This window comes from Capra hircus, chromosome 10, assembly GCF_001704415.2.
Source record: "Capra hircus breed San Clemente chromosome 10, ASM170441v1, whole genome shotgun sequence".
Taxonomy (NCBI): Eukaryota; Metazoa; Chordata; class Mammalia; order Artiodactyla; family Bovidae; genus Capra; species Capra hircus.
Genome location: NC_030817.1, coordinates 36674147 through 36688379, shown reverse-complemented (window position 1 = coordinate 36688379; position 14233 = coordinate 36674147). Strand labels below are relative to the sequence as shown.

General features: G+C 51.2%; 1 protein-coding gene across 5 annotated transcripts; it reads right to left on the bottom strand.

The window, feature by feature from the left end:
• BMP4 (bone morphogenetic protein 4) lies at positions 3414 to 10533 on the bottom strand. Of its 5 annotated transcripts, none has more exons than XM_013967192.2 (4): positions 10214 to 10533; positions 6952 to 7076; positions 5519 to 5898; positions 3414 to 4556 (listed from the first exon to the last, which is right to left on the bottom strand). In XM_013967192.2, the coding sequence occupies exons 3-4, from the start codon at positions 5889 to 5891 to the stop codon at positions 3700 to 3702; spliced, it is 1230 nt and encodes a 409-aa protein (XP_013822646.1). In that variant the 5' UTR covers positions 5892 to 5898; positions 6952 to 7076; positions 10214 to 10533; the 3' UTR covers positions 3414 to 3699.

Sequence of the window (14233 nt, the reverse complement as noted above, 5' to 3'; positions counted from 1 at the left end):
TTCGCTCTTTGCTGAAACAAAAGCATCATTAAGGAAAGTTTGGAGACTTGGGTCAGAAGCTGTATTCTCCTAGGTTCCCCTTATGTAATATTAACACCATCCTGAGCTCCGGCCTTTGAGTGGCGAGCGACGCCCGGCACTGTGACTCCCTGGTCCAGAGGAGGTCAGCTGAGGTGCTGTCAAATATTACCGGCTTGGCATCTCATTTCTGAAAGAAATCAGCCAACTCCACTGGTGCACACCCCAGCCTCCTCTATTCCCCTCCCTTCCCCAACAGATGGGAAAGGCTTGGGGGCGGTTCAGCCGAACCCCCTCCCCCGCCCCCACCCCCACCCTGGGCTCTGTGTCCCGAGGCAGCTGAGAGGGCAAAGAGCCAGCCCTGTCTTAAAGTCTGCCCTCGGTTCCGCTCCCCACCCGCGCGTGCCCCGTTCAGTCTCTCCAAGGTGTGAGCCCACGGTGAGCTCCCTAACTCTTGCTCTCCACCCCTACTGAAAACCCAAGATCTCGACCCCTCTTACAGGGGTCTACCCAGGCGAGCTTTCTCCCCAGACTCCACACCCTGCATGGCTGCTTGACCTTATTTGGCGAGAAACCTGCGGACCTGCCTTTACAATTCACCCGCGTGAGATAATCAGATCCGGCTTCACCTGCTCACGGGGTCCCCCTGCGATCTGGCTGCACCCGGGGAGCCCTCGATGCTGCTACACGCAGCCCCCAGGTGCGCCATTTGATCCCCAGCGGGGAGGACGCCCCCTGGCATCCCCACTGCAGTGGAGCTGGAGCTACGGAAAGGGGCGTTGTTGGAGGGGGGTAGGGGGTGGAGGAGGCGGAGCCCACCACCAACCTTGACAACCCGCCAAGGCCGGGTGATCCTTGGGGGCTGCCAGCTCCTCGGCTGCCCTGAGCCCTCTCAGTGTGGCGCTGCCCGGCGGCAAGGGGGTGGTGGAATGAAGCACAGTCAAGACAGAAAACAAAGTCAGCAGGTCACCTGGCAGGTTCAGGGCGAATTATGCAACGAAAGTCGGGGAATGCGGGCCACCCCCCTCCCCCCCAGCTTTTTCTCTTAAGCTCCTAGGAAGCCGATTCCAGTTTAAGGGTTGGACAGGGATCTACCGAGCAGCTCCTTGATGTGGTTACAGCTTTGTTGAACTCCCGCCCCATCTTTAAGTAATGGGAATTACTGGGGGGGCGGGGAGGGGGGAAGGGTGGCGGGGGGAGGGGACACTCGGTGGGGTGGGTAGATGGGGTTTGATCCAAAAGCAACGACAAGAATCACCCTAGAGCCTCCGTAAGGTACTCGGTTGAGCATTATTAGTCAAAAGTGTAAAAAAAAAAAAAAAAAAAAAAAAAAAAACCAAAAAAACCTGAAACCTAAGTTAAATCATCATACACATTCAATTCCTTATCTTCCCGGACTATGCCTTCAAACAGAATTCAAAGAGTTAAAACTGGCCATAGCTCATTGTTTTCCATGCTAACATTTTGTGACATTAGGACTATTTTGTTAACTAGGTATATGCAATTCACAGAATTTCACGGTAAATTCCCCAGACCAAATATTTGGCTGAACAAATAAACAACATTATCCATTCCTGAAAATAAGCCAGTAGAGGAGGGTGGATGTTTGGGGGAAGGTGGTTGCTAGAAAGTGACCGGAGCCTGGCAGCCACTGGGCTCAGGATTTGCCCTCGGATAATTTGCCCAAGTACTAGAGATCTTCGGGTTCCTCTTCAATGACAGGGACGTTTCAGAAAGTTGCTGGAAAATGGGCAAAACAAGACGGGCTGCCTGAGGGGAACCCGTAATGGGCTTCCCCTAAATGATTTATTCGACCTCCTTACCATTAATCAAAGGGGCAGCGACCTGGGGGGCTGGGGGAGGGGGGAAGTAACCCTCTTCGCAGGGAGTTTTGGAGGAACTGTGGAGTCTTGCTGCCTTTGCCTGGGGCTCTGATCTCCTCTCTCCACCTGCGCTCTCCAGGGAGCTGGGGCTTTGGCAACCGCTCCACTTCTATTTTTATTGGTTTCCACTAAGCTGCTCCTTTCGGAGGATTGTAGGACTTCAGTAATTAAAAACAAAACTGAGTCCTGCTTCACCCACCCCACCCCCAAGAGCACATGGAAGAGTGTGTGTACAGGAATGGGGGGGCACACAGCACCACCACTGCCACTCACACCTACATCCTAGGACAAAGAATGCACTCCTAACAGCCCACCCCACACACTACACCCAGACATACTGCTTTTGCCCCAAACCCATCCAAGCCCATGCACACACACACACAACATGAGCCCAAACAAATTAAAATCCCAAGGCATAATGTAGTTGCTGGTGGAGAGTAAAATGCAAATGTCCTCTGGTTCTGAGCCCCTATATCCCTGTCCTTCAAGAAAGCCACTTCTGTGCTTCACTGGCAGCCTTGAACTCAGGGACAGACTGCTCAAGCACATCAGCATTTTCCTTCTTTAGTCTGGCCCCAAACTGAGCTTTCTGCTTGAAGAAACCCTGGCTCAGAACATCACATCCACCAGGTGTATCACTTACTGCCCAGCTTCAGGGAAGTGGGGAGGAGAGCAGAGATCAAGGGAGTTGGTATTTGACTCTATTCAGCGGGACAGTTTCATAATGCCCACTTGGAAATTCTGACCTTTCGGTATCTGACCCCATTGCCAGTCCTCACCTGGCTCAATCTCTTGGAATTTTGAACTCAATGGAAGCCTTCATCTGGGGAATAGGAGACAAGGCGGGAAAATTGAGAGACACTGGAGAATTTTCCACCATGTGGTATATTAAAATAGCGGATCACCAAACCTTTTGAAAGTAAGGCAGATTATTTGCCTTTATGGATAAAATCCACTTCTCAAAAGACACACACACAAAAGCAACCAAAAAATTCCTGTTGAACACATACACATCGACACATGAAAATGTGAGTGTGCAAATTCATTTTGGTATGAAAATATCAGTGCCTGTAGCAACTGGAGACACCCTGAGGTATCATAAAAGCAGAAGTGGGAACCATTTCCTAGAGCTGAGACTCTTACCCATCACACTCTGCTGGGACACACCTCTAACAGGTGAACAAAAGCAGAGGATATACAAGGAGCCCAAAACTGAGTCTTTCATCTGGCCTACTCCTTTCATCCCACTGTTTCTCCAAGGCATGTGCCATCCAGATGGGAGAGGATGCTGCCTCCTTGTCCTTGTTAACATTAAACAGAAGTGGAGAACAATTCACCCTGGCGATTCCCATCCTCCACCATCACTCTACTTCCTGCCTCCCAACTTAACCACCCACAGGTACCATCCTCCGACTCCTGCTGTACCCCAGCCCCACCTTAACAGAAAAAAATCTCCCCCAAAAGAGACAGAGTATAGGAAAAGAGAAAGAATTGAAGATAAGAAGAACTTAGTTTACCTTTAAAATAATGACTCATTTTATTTTTTTTCTTTTAATATGTAGTTATAAATATATTTTGTCAAAATATATGATCAATATGGTCAAAACATTTGCACGTAAAGTCATAAATAAGGTCAAGGTGAATGTTTAGATTTTTTTTCCTTTTTTTTTTTTTAAGATAAAAGTCCAGCTATAAGGAAGCAGTCTGTGTAGTGTGTGGGTGAGTAGTGGATGGGATGTGTGTGTGTGTGTGTGTGTGTGTGTGTGTGTGTGTGTATGTCCCCAAGGAAGGCCTGATCTCAGCGGCACCCACATCCCTCCACTACCATCTCCTGATAATTTTTCAGAACCACCTTGTCATACTCATCCAGGTACAGCATGGAGATGGCGCTGAGTTCGGTGGGAACACAACAGGCTTTGGGGATACTGGAATTGACAGAGTTGACCAGGGTCTGCACAATGGCGTGGTTGGTTGAGTTGAGGTGGTCGGCCAGTGGAAAGGGGCAGTCCCCGTGGCAGTAGAACGCCTGGTAGCCTGGTGGGGCCACAATCCAGTCATTCCAGCCCACATCACTGAAGTCCACGTAGAGCGAGTGGCGCCGGCAGTTCTTATTCTTCTTCCGGGCCCTCTGTGGGTGATGCTTGGGGCTACGCTTGGCCCTCCGGCGTCGGGTCAAGGCATGTCCCCGGCCATCGTGGCCAAAGGTGACCAGGAGGGGCCGGAGCTGGGCCCAATCCCCACTCCCTTGAGGTAACGATCGGCTAATCCTGACATGCTGGCCCTGGTGGGTCCGTGTCTGATGGAGGTGGGTCACCTCAATGGCCAGCCCATAGTTGGGCTGCTTCTCCCGGGTCCAGCGAAGGACTGCAGGGCTCACATCAAAAGTTTCCCACCGTGTCACATTGTGGTGGACCAGTCTTGTGTCCAGTAGTCGTGTGATGAGGTGCCCAGGCACCACTTCTGCCGGGGGCTTCATAACCTCATAAATGTTTATACGATGAAAGCCCTGCTCCCAGTCAGGGCCCTGGTCCACCTGCTCCCGGAAGAGTCGAAGCTCGGCAGACGAGATCACCTCATTCTCTGGGATGCTGCTGAGGTTAAAGAGGAAACGAAAAGCAGAGTTTTCGCTGGTCCCTGGGATGTTCTCCAGATGTTCTAGGCACCATTGGGGAGGAAAAAAAATAAGAGAACAGAGAAAAAAAAGCACATGAGCTTTTTCAGAGACTGAAAAGTCAAGAAGTAGCTAAGAGTTGGGTGATGAGTAGTGAACTCTGTTTATAGAGTGGAAGCCTATTTGGGAGAAATAAGCATACCTTTAATTTGACAGAGCAGATAAATGAGGCAGTGAGCAGACGAGCCAAGCCTAGCTAGCATTCGGCAAGCACCAAAGACAGAGTCTCCCAACCTCCTTTACATGTCTAATAATTTCCATGTGTCAACTCCTTACTCCACCACCATCAGACTCCCCTTTTAAAGCCCTCTTGGCTTTGTGTACACAGTTTTCTTTACAAGTGGTTGTAAAGAAGAAGAGGGGTCAACAGAGCAGAGGCAGGAGGGAACATGCACACAGCCACCCTCTCCCTCTTCTTCCACTTTCGAGTATGTTACCAAACATTTCCCCAGCGATCTTGGAAACACAGAGCATGCCTTGTTGATCATGTTACAGAGAGGAAAATAAATTCCAACACAGTAATGATGCTGGTGGATTAATAACTCAGATTTACTTTGGAAAAGAAACATCCGCTAGGAAACATTCAGATCGGATTACAAGGCCCCTATTGAATAAACCTGACAAACACACAGCTGTAATATTAAATTCAGTAGGTGCTTTGGAAAAAAAAAAATAGGCAGAAAACCTGGCATAAAAGGCTTTGATATAGCAAAAGCACACCGCAGGGGCTAACCCACGTCTGAGTGGTGTCATTCCCTTCTCGCTGACCCCTCCCTTCCCTTCTGTCTCCAAAAAATAAATTCAGCCACAGCTCTGGAGACTCTTGAAGGTAAGCAGCTCTCTTTTCCCAGTCTCCTGGATTTGGGGTTCTGATGTAACCTGAACTCCTCGTCTTCCCACAGCTTCCACTGCCCCACCCCAGTCCAGATTCCAGGTAGGGACTGACCTTCGTGGTGGAAGCTCCTCACGGTGTTGGCCCGACTGGCGGGGCGCTCAGGATACTCCAGACCGATGCCCTGGATCTGCTCTTCCTCTTCCTCCTCCCCAGACTGAAGTCTGTAAAGATCCCGCATGTAATCCGGGATGACTGCGCTCTTGCTAGGCTGCGGGCGGCGGCGCAGCCCGAACATCTGCAGAAGTGTGGCCTCGAAGTCCCGAAGGAGCTCATGGCTCTGCCCTGAGCGGCGTCCTCCCGCGTGGCCCTGAATCTCGGCGACTTTTTTCTTCCCCGTCTCAGGTATCAAACTAGCATGGCTCGCGCCTCCTAGCAGGACTTGGCATAATAAAACGACCATCAGCATTCGGTTACCAGGAATCATGGTGTCTCTGGGGAGGGGAGGAGGTGGAAGGGTAAAGAATAAATAAACACCAATAACTAGAGAGAAATGGAGATGTCTCTGCATAGGCGTGGAGAGCTACAGCTAGAGGGTCTAGAAGTAACACAGGTCAGAAAGATCAAGTTTGTGTCTTCCCCCGACACACACCCCCCACCACCACCACCAGCTGCAGCCATGCACGGCCTGAAAGTAGGAATTGCCCTGTAATTACTTGGTCTAACTTGTTTACAGTCAAATAACCCCAAATCAGATAGCCTCCATCCTGTTAATCTTTTTTTGTCCCAACTGCTATCTGAGCCATGATCTCAGCCTGGCTTCTTTAGGGATAAACAGTTAACAGTGAGAAGGTAAAGAAGGGTGGGGGAGGGAGAGTTCAAATGCCAGCGCTCTCCTCTCCACTTCAGACCTTCAGGCTCTCTCTCCCTTCTCCACCCCCCTTCTTCCTCCGCCCTTCCTAGCCCGACTTCCACAACTTCCAGCTGGTTCGGAGGAGGGAAAGCAGAGAAGCAGGAGCAGGGTGAAGACACGGGGCGGCAGGATCTAGGAGCGTACCGAGTGGCCAGAAGGTTTATTTTACTGTGGCTGAGGAGTTTGAAATGCCCAGCAAAAAGCATCTGATCGCGCCCTCTCGCTCACTCCCAGGGAAGGGGGTGTGGGAGGGGATGATTCCAAGGGCGACCTCTGTGAGTTTTGACAAGCAGCTAGGAGCGAGCCACAGGGGCACTGGGTGCTCCCAGTCATGTGGGGAGGGGAGCGGTCAGCTCCCCTAACTGAGGACTTTTCATTTGTTCAGCCCCTTCTCGCTCCCCTTTCTTGCAACGCAGTGATCAGAGAGAGAGCCAGTGGGAGCAAGCGGCACTTTAACCAGAACCGGTAGGCTCCGAGCGCAGTGGTTGCCCGGCCTAGAAGAAAGCGACAGCGCTGCCAGAAAGAAGAGTGTGGACTCTGGAAGGAAGGTCCGACGGGAGGGACACAAGGCGAGCGCGGGCGGGGAGGGCAGAGTGAATTCCCGGGAGGAGGGAAGGAAGAGGTGTCTACTCACTGACAGAAAACAAGGCATATAATAACAGTCCATGATTCTTGACAGCCAATCTTGAACAAACTTGCTGGAAAGGCTCAGAGGAGCTGCTGCAGTGCGTTGCTCTGGATGGCACTACGGAATGGCTCCTAAAATGAATATTTGAATATAATGAGACTGGCGCAGACAGACTCTGTTTTTCTTCCAGCCCCTATGAGTCACGTGAGCGCAGAGGCCCCGCCCCGCGCACGGAGGAGCCCGCCCTCCCCGAGGCGGGCGGTGAAAGGGCCCGCGCGCCCGCCCCCGCCCCCACCCCTCCCGCCCGCGGCCCCACCCCCTCCCGGAGAGGCCGGCCTCCCCGCCCGCAGCCCCAAACCTCCAGCGGACCGGGAGGAGCTCGCCGTGGCAATCTGCTGAGCCCTCGGCGGGTGTCCGGGTGCGGCGCGTGGAGGACGTGGTCCTCGCCCCTACCTGTAGCCTTCGGGGCGTCGGGCTGGGCCCTCGTGCCAGCGGCCTGAAGCCAAGGGTCTGGGGAGTACGGTAGGGGCTGCGTCTTTCAGCGCGAGCCCGCCTCCGGTGGGGCCGAGATAGGGGGCCGCGGAGTTTCAGCCGCCGAAAGCCTCACCACCGAGGGTCATTTAAAAAGGAAAGCGCTGAGGGACACACAAACACACACGCCGCGCGCACCCTACTTCCTCCCCAGGGTCTCGGAGAGGCCAAATACTGCTCCCAGTGACAGCTAGTTACCCCCTGGCGAACTCCCGAGAATGTCGAGAAAAACTGGACAGCCGCTTTAGCTTCCAGCCCAAAGCTGCGGACCCTGTCGCGCGGGACGGGAAGGGGAGATATTTAGGCGGTTATCGGTGTGGGAAGATGGTGAGAAAGCCGCCGCTAGGCTCCTTCTCTGGTTTCTTTACGGAGAAAAACTCCGCACTACGGCGATCCCCCGCCAAGCAAAGCAAATCCCCAAAGAAAGTGGTCGGCGGGCCATTCAGGGCACGGCGGCGGTCGCAGGGACGCAAGGCTCGCGACAGACTCGAGAAGAGGCGTCTCCTGAGAAAAGGCTCATCACATGTTTCAGGTCTCAAGGTCGCAGAGGTTTTACAACTCCCGACCCGCCGCAGAAAGGAAATCCCACCGCATTCCCTGGAGTCGTGAAAACCGTGAACAGCTTTCGGCCTGCGCTCGACCTCTGCGTCTGCGTCTCTCTTTCTCGCTCTCTCCCCAGCTCGTCTTTTTTAAACCACTACTCCTCCCCCGCCACTTCCTCCCCCACCCCCTTCCTCCTTTGCACCAGCTGCAGAGTCGCAGCAAATATTTCTTCAAGAATTTTACCAACCCACAGCTCAAGGAATTACTAGGGCTCTGATTCTAACCAAAGATGCTGCATGCGTGGGTCGCTCAGCACAGGGGCCTTAAAAGAAGAAGAAGAAGGAAAAAAAAAAAACCAAACTGACCTATCAACTGCGGCAGCCGGGGCCTTTTCAAAATCCTGACCCACGCAATTCTGTGGCAGCCCTGCCCGCCCCGGGATCCCAAGTCCCACGATTCCCGCTGCAAAGCGGAGGGCACCGGCTGCCCTTTCCTGGGGCTGTTCCCAGAAGCTGCTTCGGGTCGCTTCAGAGCTCAAGGATTCAAGTTGCCCACCTCACTCTCCCTCGCAAACTTGGGGGCACTTGGAGGAAGAGGAGGAAAGGATCAAGCGCTTAGCCCACTCTCCGGCCGCGGCTGCCCAGCGCCGCCAGACACCGCACTGGCCGTTGCGGAGGCCGCGGGCGCCCCTGCGCGACGGTCCACACCCGGCGAGAGTCGCGCTGCTTTTTGACCGGCTTTAGTTTTTCCCGCTCCCGAGCCACGGCTGGGGCTGACTGCGAAAGGGTTTGGAAGAGCAAAGAGTTTTGAGACGCCTAGACACCTCAAAATGCCGTGGGAGGAGCTCCAGAAGTGGGAAAAGCAGACGAAGAAGGGCCGGTCCCCGCGGGCGAAGGGACAGTGGAAAGGGCGGAAGCCCCGCAGTCCCCAGACCATCCTCCGACCCTAAGAATCTTCCAGGGCGCCGCGCGAGAGCGCGCGGTGCTAAAACCCAGAAACCTGGGGAAGAGGGAGTTGTTTCAATTTCAGATTCAGAAGGATTCTTCTCTAATCACATTTTTCTCCCCCAATTTTCTTAATTAAGAGATAAAAGCCGAAAATCACTTTCGTCTCCAGAACTTTTTCTTGGGGGTCAGGGATGGATCTTGTGGCAATTGTCTTTTGCTTTCTTGCTCGAGTTTTCTGCTAACTCCAAAGTTTGTTCAGAGCTGGCCTCAGTTTACCAACTCAATGTCTTTCGGGGTTTTAATGTCTCACAAAGACTTCAGCTCATAAAACGCAATGCTAACCATCCACCAATTGGTGCCCGGGAAGCGTCTAAGGCCGCTGGCCCAGCTCCTGTGGGCAGGGGTCTGCAGGGACCTGAAAACCCCAGGACCCTCTTCCGTCGGCTCTGGGCCGGGAGGGCCAGTAATAGCAGTGCGTCCGATGTGCATCTCGCCAGCGACTCTCCAAGGACAGGACAATCCAGGAACCTGCGTCCCCAGAGCGGCTAGCATCCCGGCCATCGTCCCGACAGACCCTACACCACGAAATGATGGAAGAGCGACTCCCTGGATGCTCCAAGTCCACGAGAATAGCTCGTGGAGTAGGCGTGTTGGGCAACTGCGGTTCGCCTGCGCTCAGGGGCTTTCGCCGACTGGGGGCTGGCTGGGTTGGGTGACACTCCCCTAGACGCAGCCCTCCGGCGGCGCGCACGCTCCAGAAACCGCAGAATTGCGCTTCCCACCACCGAACCAGCCCAGGTTAGGTGTTCTCTCTCCACCTCGACGCCCCTCAATCCCCTCACTTTCTCCGGACCTCAGAGCCACCACTCCCTTTTCTCTCCGACTCTTCCCGCCGGACAGTCGCAAATGCTAGTCCACGAGCGTCATGTTCCGCTTAAGACCCCACAGTCTTTCCCAACGACCTCCAACGAAAGGCTTCTCCTCTCCCCTTTTCTCTTGCCCTGAACCTACTAAACGCTGAAGTCGCCCTGGGCTACCGAACGGAGAAAGTGGTCTGGGCAGAGGCAACAGTGTATATGGAAGTGTCTTTCAGCACCAGCATCCCTACATCTAGTAACCTCTAGTACCACCGTTGGGGGGGGGGGGGACATATTTTGCCTCGACCACAACCAGAATCCCCTACTTCTCCCCTCAAGGATGCGCCTCAGCACCCCCCTTCGCCCTTCGCCAGGTTTAGCCTTGCTCACCATAGGTCCCTGCAGTAGCGGGTTCGCCAGCAGCAGCTCCTGGGGACCTCTGAACAGCTGCAGTGAACCTGGGCGAGGGCCGAGGACTGGGGCGCAGCAGGCTCGAGACGGCGCGGACGGGAATCCCATCAGGGAGAGAGGCGAGATACTCAGCACTGATCAGCAGCGATGTCGCAGGCTCGGGTCCCTCGGCTCAGATGCCAAACTCACCTAGCTTCCGGGCCGAGCTCCGCTCCCGTTCCCTCCCTCCTTCCTCCTCTGCCTTCTTGCATCTCCTTCCTCCTCTTTCCCTCTCTCTTTCTTTCTTTCCTTCCTCCTCCTCTTCCCCGGCAGCCCCTCCCTTCTTCCCTCCTCCCTCACTCGCCTCCCTTTCTGGGATGGGAGCCCCGCCCACATCCTCCCATCCAGCCGCCGGGCCTCGCCTCGCAGGCCCTGGTCCCGGAAACCCAGGCAGCGCCCGAGTCCGCCGCTGCCGCCGCCACAGCTGGGACGCCGCTGTGTCCAGCTCTGGGAAGCGATCGGGGCTCACCTGGGGACCACGTGCAGAGGTACTAGAAAGCATGCACCGACTAGTCGCAGTACCTTCCAAAAATACCCATGGGAGTCTAGGCTTCCTTGACTTTAGGAGTAACTGCTGCCCAAACTGATGATTAAAACACTGAGTAATCACCATTTACCCCGAATAATTAGAGATAATGAAACACCTCTAAAATCAGGTTATGGAGAAAGGAGCTGTTGGATTGGCTTAAAGGGAGGCCTTCCATAAACTGTTAAAGGATTTCCAAATGTTGAGAAACAGGCTGTGCTCAGAGCTGTGTGCCTAAAAGAGGTACCTCTTTGGCTATTAAAAGATGACTTTCCTTCCAAAACATTTTTTTTTAATGCTTGTGGAAACCCTTTGTGATGACCCTCAGAAAGTTACCCCTAGTAGACACTCTGCCCCTCCAGACCTAACCCTTCGAGCACAGAGGTGGCTTGGAGACAGGATGGGGCCACGGTTTTACACAAACAGAAAAGTCTGTTTGTAACTCAGAAGTTCAAAGAACCGACAAGGCAGTTAGTTATTTTTGTTGTTGTTATTGTTGATTTTTGATGTTGTGGTTTACTTGTGGTGCACCTAAGAATCCTTAACCTCAGCAATCTGATGTTCTAAAGAGGTAACAACCATAGAAGCAACAACCTTTACTGCCACAGGGACACAAGAAAAGATACCCTTTGGTCTGTTTTTAAAGGAAGAAGGAAGATGAGGAGTTGGCCCTTTCCATTAAGAAAGTGCTATTAATCATATTAGCAGGGAGGTGGAATGTATAGCTTTAAAACCTTCCCAAACAGGAGCTAAATTCACACAGTGCCTCTGATGGAGCAGTGAGGAAGATATCAGCATCATCTCTCTGTTTTACAAACACTGAAGGGGAAGTCCAGCCAGGTTAATGAGACTCGCCCAGAGCCCTGAATTAAATCACAGCCTCTGCTCTGGAGCTACTCTGGCTGCAGGGCAGGGCTGAGGGTCACGGCCCAGAGCTCCAGGTAGGCAGGGACATGCTAAAGGATGGAGCATGGGTACACTAAAGTGCTGGGTTTCTTTCCCTGGGATAGTCATTACCCTTCACGGTCTCAAGCAGGGCATTTAGGTCTTAAAAAGATACTGGTCCAAGGTAGCTCTTCTCTAAAAACTGCCTTCACACACCTCCAATATTTAGAAAACAGGAACTACTTCCTGTGTGGAACACAGGTTACAAAAGCGTGGGGAGTGCATGAGACCAGAGAAACAACTGTGAAAGCAGAGCCAAGGTCTCCTGCCATCTTTCCTAAGTCAGGCCTGTGAAGTCTTTTAACCCAACAGAACATCAAACAAGGAAGACAAGCTGAATGGCTTTGGGCAAGCCCTGTAATTCTCACGGGTCTCAGTTTTCTCATCTGCATAATGAAAGAATTAGGCCAGATAATTTCCATGACCCTTTTTAATTTGAAAATGATTTAAATTTTTAATTGAAGTTTTATTAAATATCAACCTTCTTTCATTTAAATCACTGCTGAGCCCACTTCCTCTAAGAATCTCTGATTAAACAGGTCAGGGCAATACCACTGCCCTGAAAGGATGCTGACAATGTACCTCCAGCTTCCAACATAATCAAAATTACATTAATTATTAATAACAACACAAAATTAAAACTCCATTAAATAGTTACCTAATGCCCATCCTGCGGCACTAGGCAGTGTGCTCCTTCAGTAAGGAACAAGGACAGATTAAATGTTTACCAAGTCCCCTAAATCAATCACTACTGTTTTAATCATTAACAAAATATGTTCCTTAATATTTAAACTTGAATTCAAAAGTGATATGCTGTTCTTAAAAGAATGTTCTTATTTCTTCTTATTTTAAAGCACCAGATAATAGTATTTTTTTTTTTAACTGAAATGTTTTTTGATGATAGCTGTTATCTCATTTTGCTGAAGCCCAGATACTAAAGTGGCCACTGGCCCACCCACGAGTTTGTGAAACTCATAGTCCAGGAGTTTCTAATTAAGCCACCTGTCATACCTGGTTGAGACCCTGATATGAATCTTTCAATGTATGTGGAGAGAACTCAGCTTCAGCTCTCTTGAGACAGCTTTATTTCTAGCCCACATTTTAGATGGGTGCAAACCATCTATTGAGAAACGCTGGGCTGGAAGAAGCACAAGCTGGAATCAAGATTGCCAGGAGAAATATCAATAACCTCAGATATGCAGATGACACCACCCTTATGGCAGAAAGAGGAACTAAAAAGCCTCTTGATGAAAATGAAAGAGGAGAGTGAAAACGTTGGCTTAAAAAATGAAGATCATGGCATCTGGTCCCACCACTTCATGGGAAATAGATGGGGAAACAGTGGAAACAGTGTCATACTTTATCTTTTTGGGCTCCAAAATCACTGCAGATGGTGACTGCAGCCATGAAATTAAAAGATGCTTACTCCTTGGAAGAAAAGTTATGACCAACCTAGGTAGCATATTGAAAAGCAGAGACATTACTTTGACAACAAAGGTCCATCTAGTCAAGGCTATGGTTTTTCCAGTGGTCATGTATGGATGTGAGAGTTGGACTGTGAAGAAAGCTGAGTGCCGAAGAATAGATGCTTTTGAACTGTGGTGTTGGAGAAGACTCTTGAGAGTCCATGGACTGCAAGGAGATCCAACCAGTCCATCCTAAAGGAGATCAGTCCTGGGTGTTCATTGGAAGGACTGATACTAAAGCTGAAAGTCCGATACTTTGGCCACCTCATGCGAAGAGTTGACTCATTGGAAAAGACTCTGATGCTGGGAGGGATTGGGGGCAGGAGGAGAAGGGGACAACAGAGGATGAGATGGTTGGATGCCGTCACCTACTCGATGGACATGAGTTTGAGTAAACTCCAAGAGTTGGTGATGGACAGGGAGGCCTGGTGTGCTGCGATTCATGGGGTCTCAAAGAGTCGGACACGACTGAGGGACTGAACTGAACTGAAACCATCTATTATTAACTCCTTCCACTCTTTTTCTCTCTCATGCCAAAGGAAAAATCACTTGGTTAGAGAGCTAAATTGATCAGAATTGGTGAGGGCAATCAGTCCAGTCTTTTCCCCATCTCAAGTTTACTTGGGAATCTTGGTGTTTTTATAGAACATAATATGGATGGAACAAATGAAACTGTATCCTCAAAGCATATAGATTAGGAAGAGAAATCCATCATTGTTCAAGAGCTCCTCTGCTGCTACTGCTAAATGGAGGGCATTTGTTCATTGAGCTGGACAGTGAGCCCTTAGAACAGCCTTTCTCAATGTATTTTCTGAGGGCCATAAGCTTCAGAACAAGGCTGGAGGTGCAGATAAAAATCCAGATTTCCTGGCCTGGATGTCTAAGATCTGGATCCAGAAATCTACATATTTCACAAGGTTCTCTGATTCCCAGTATACTAAAGCTTAAAAACTACTGTTTTGAAAGTCATTTCACTTATAATTTCAGTGCTGATACCCCTGAAAGGCTGACACCTAGACATTA

Bases quoted from the DNA above. Each gene is read 5' to 3' on its own strand.
- BMP4 (XM_013967192.2), bottom strand. From the start codon at position 5,891: ATGATTCCTGGTAACCGAATGCTGATGGTCGTTTTATTATGCCAAGTC. The intron at 4,557-5,518 runs GTCAGTCCCTAC...AATGGTGCCTAG, and splicing joins GAGGAGCTTCCACCACGAAG to AACATCTGGAGAACATCCCA.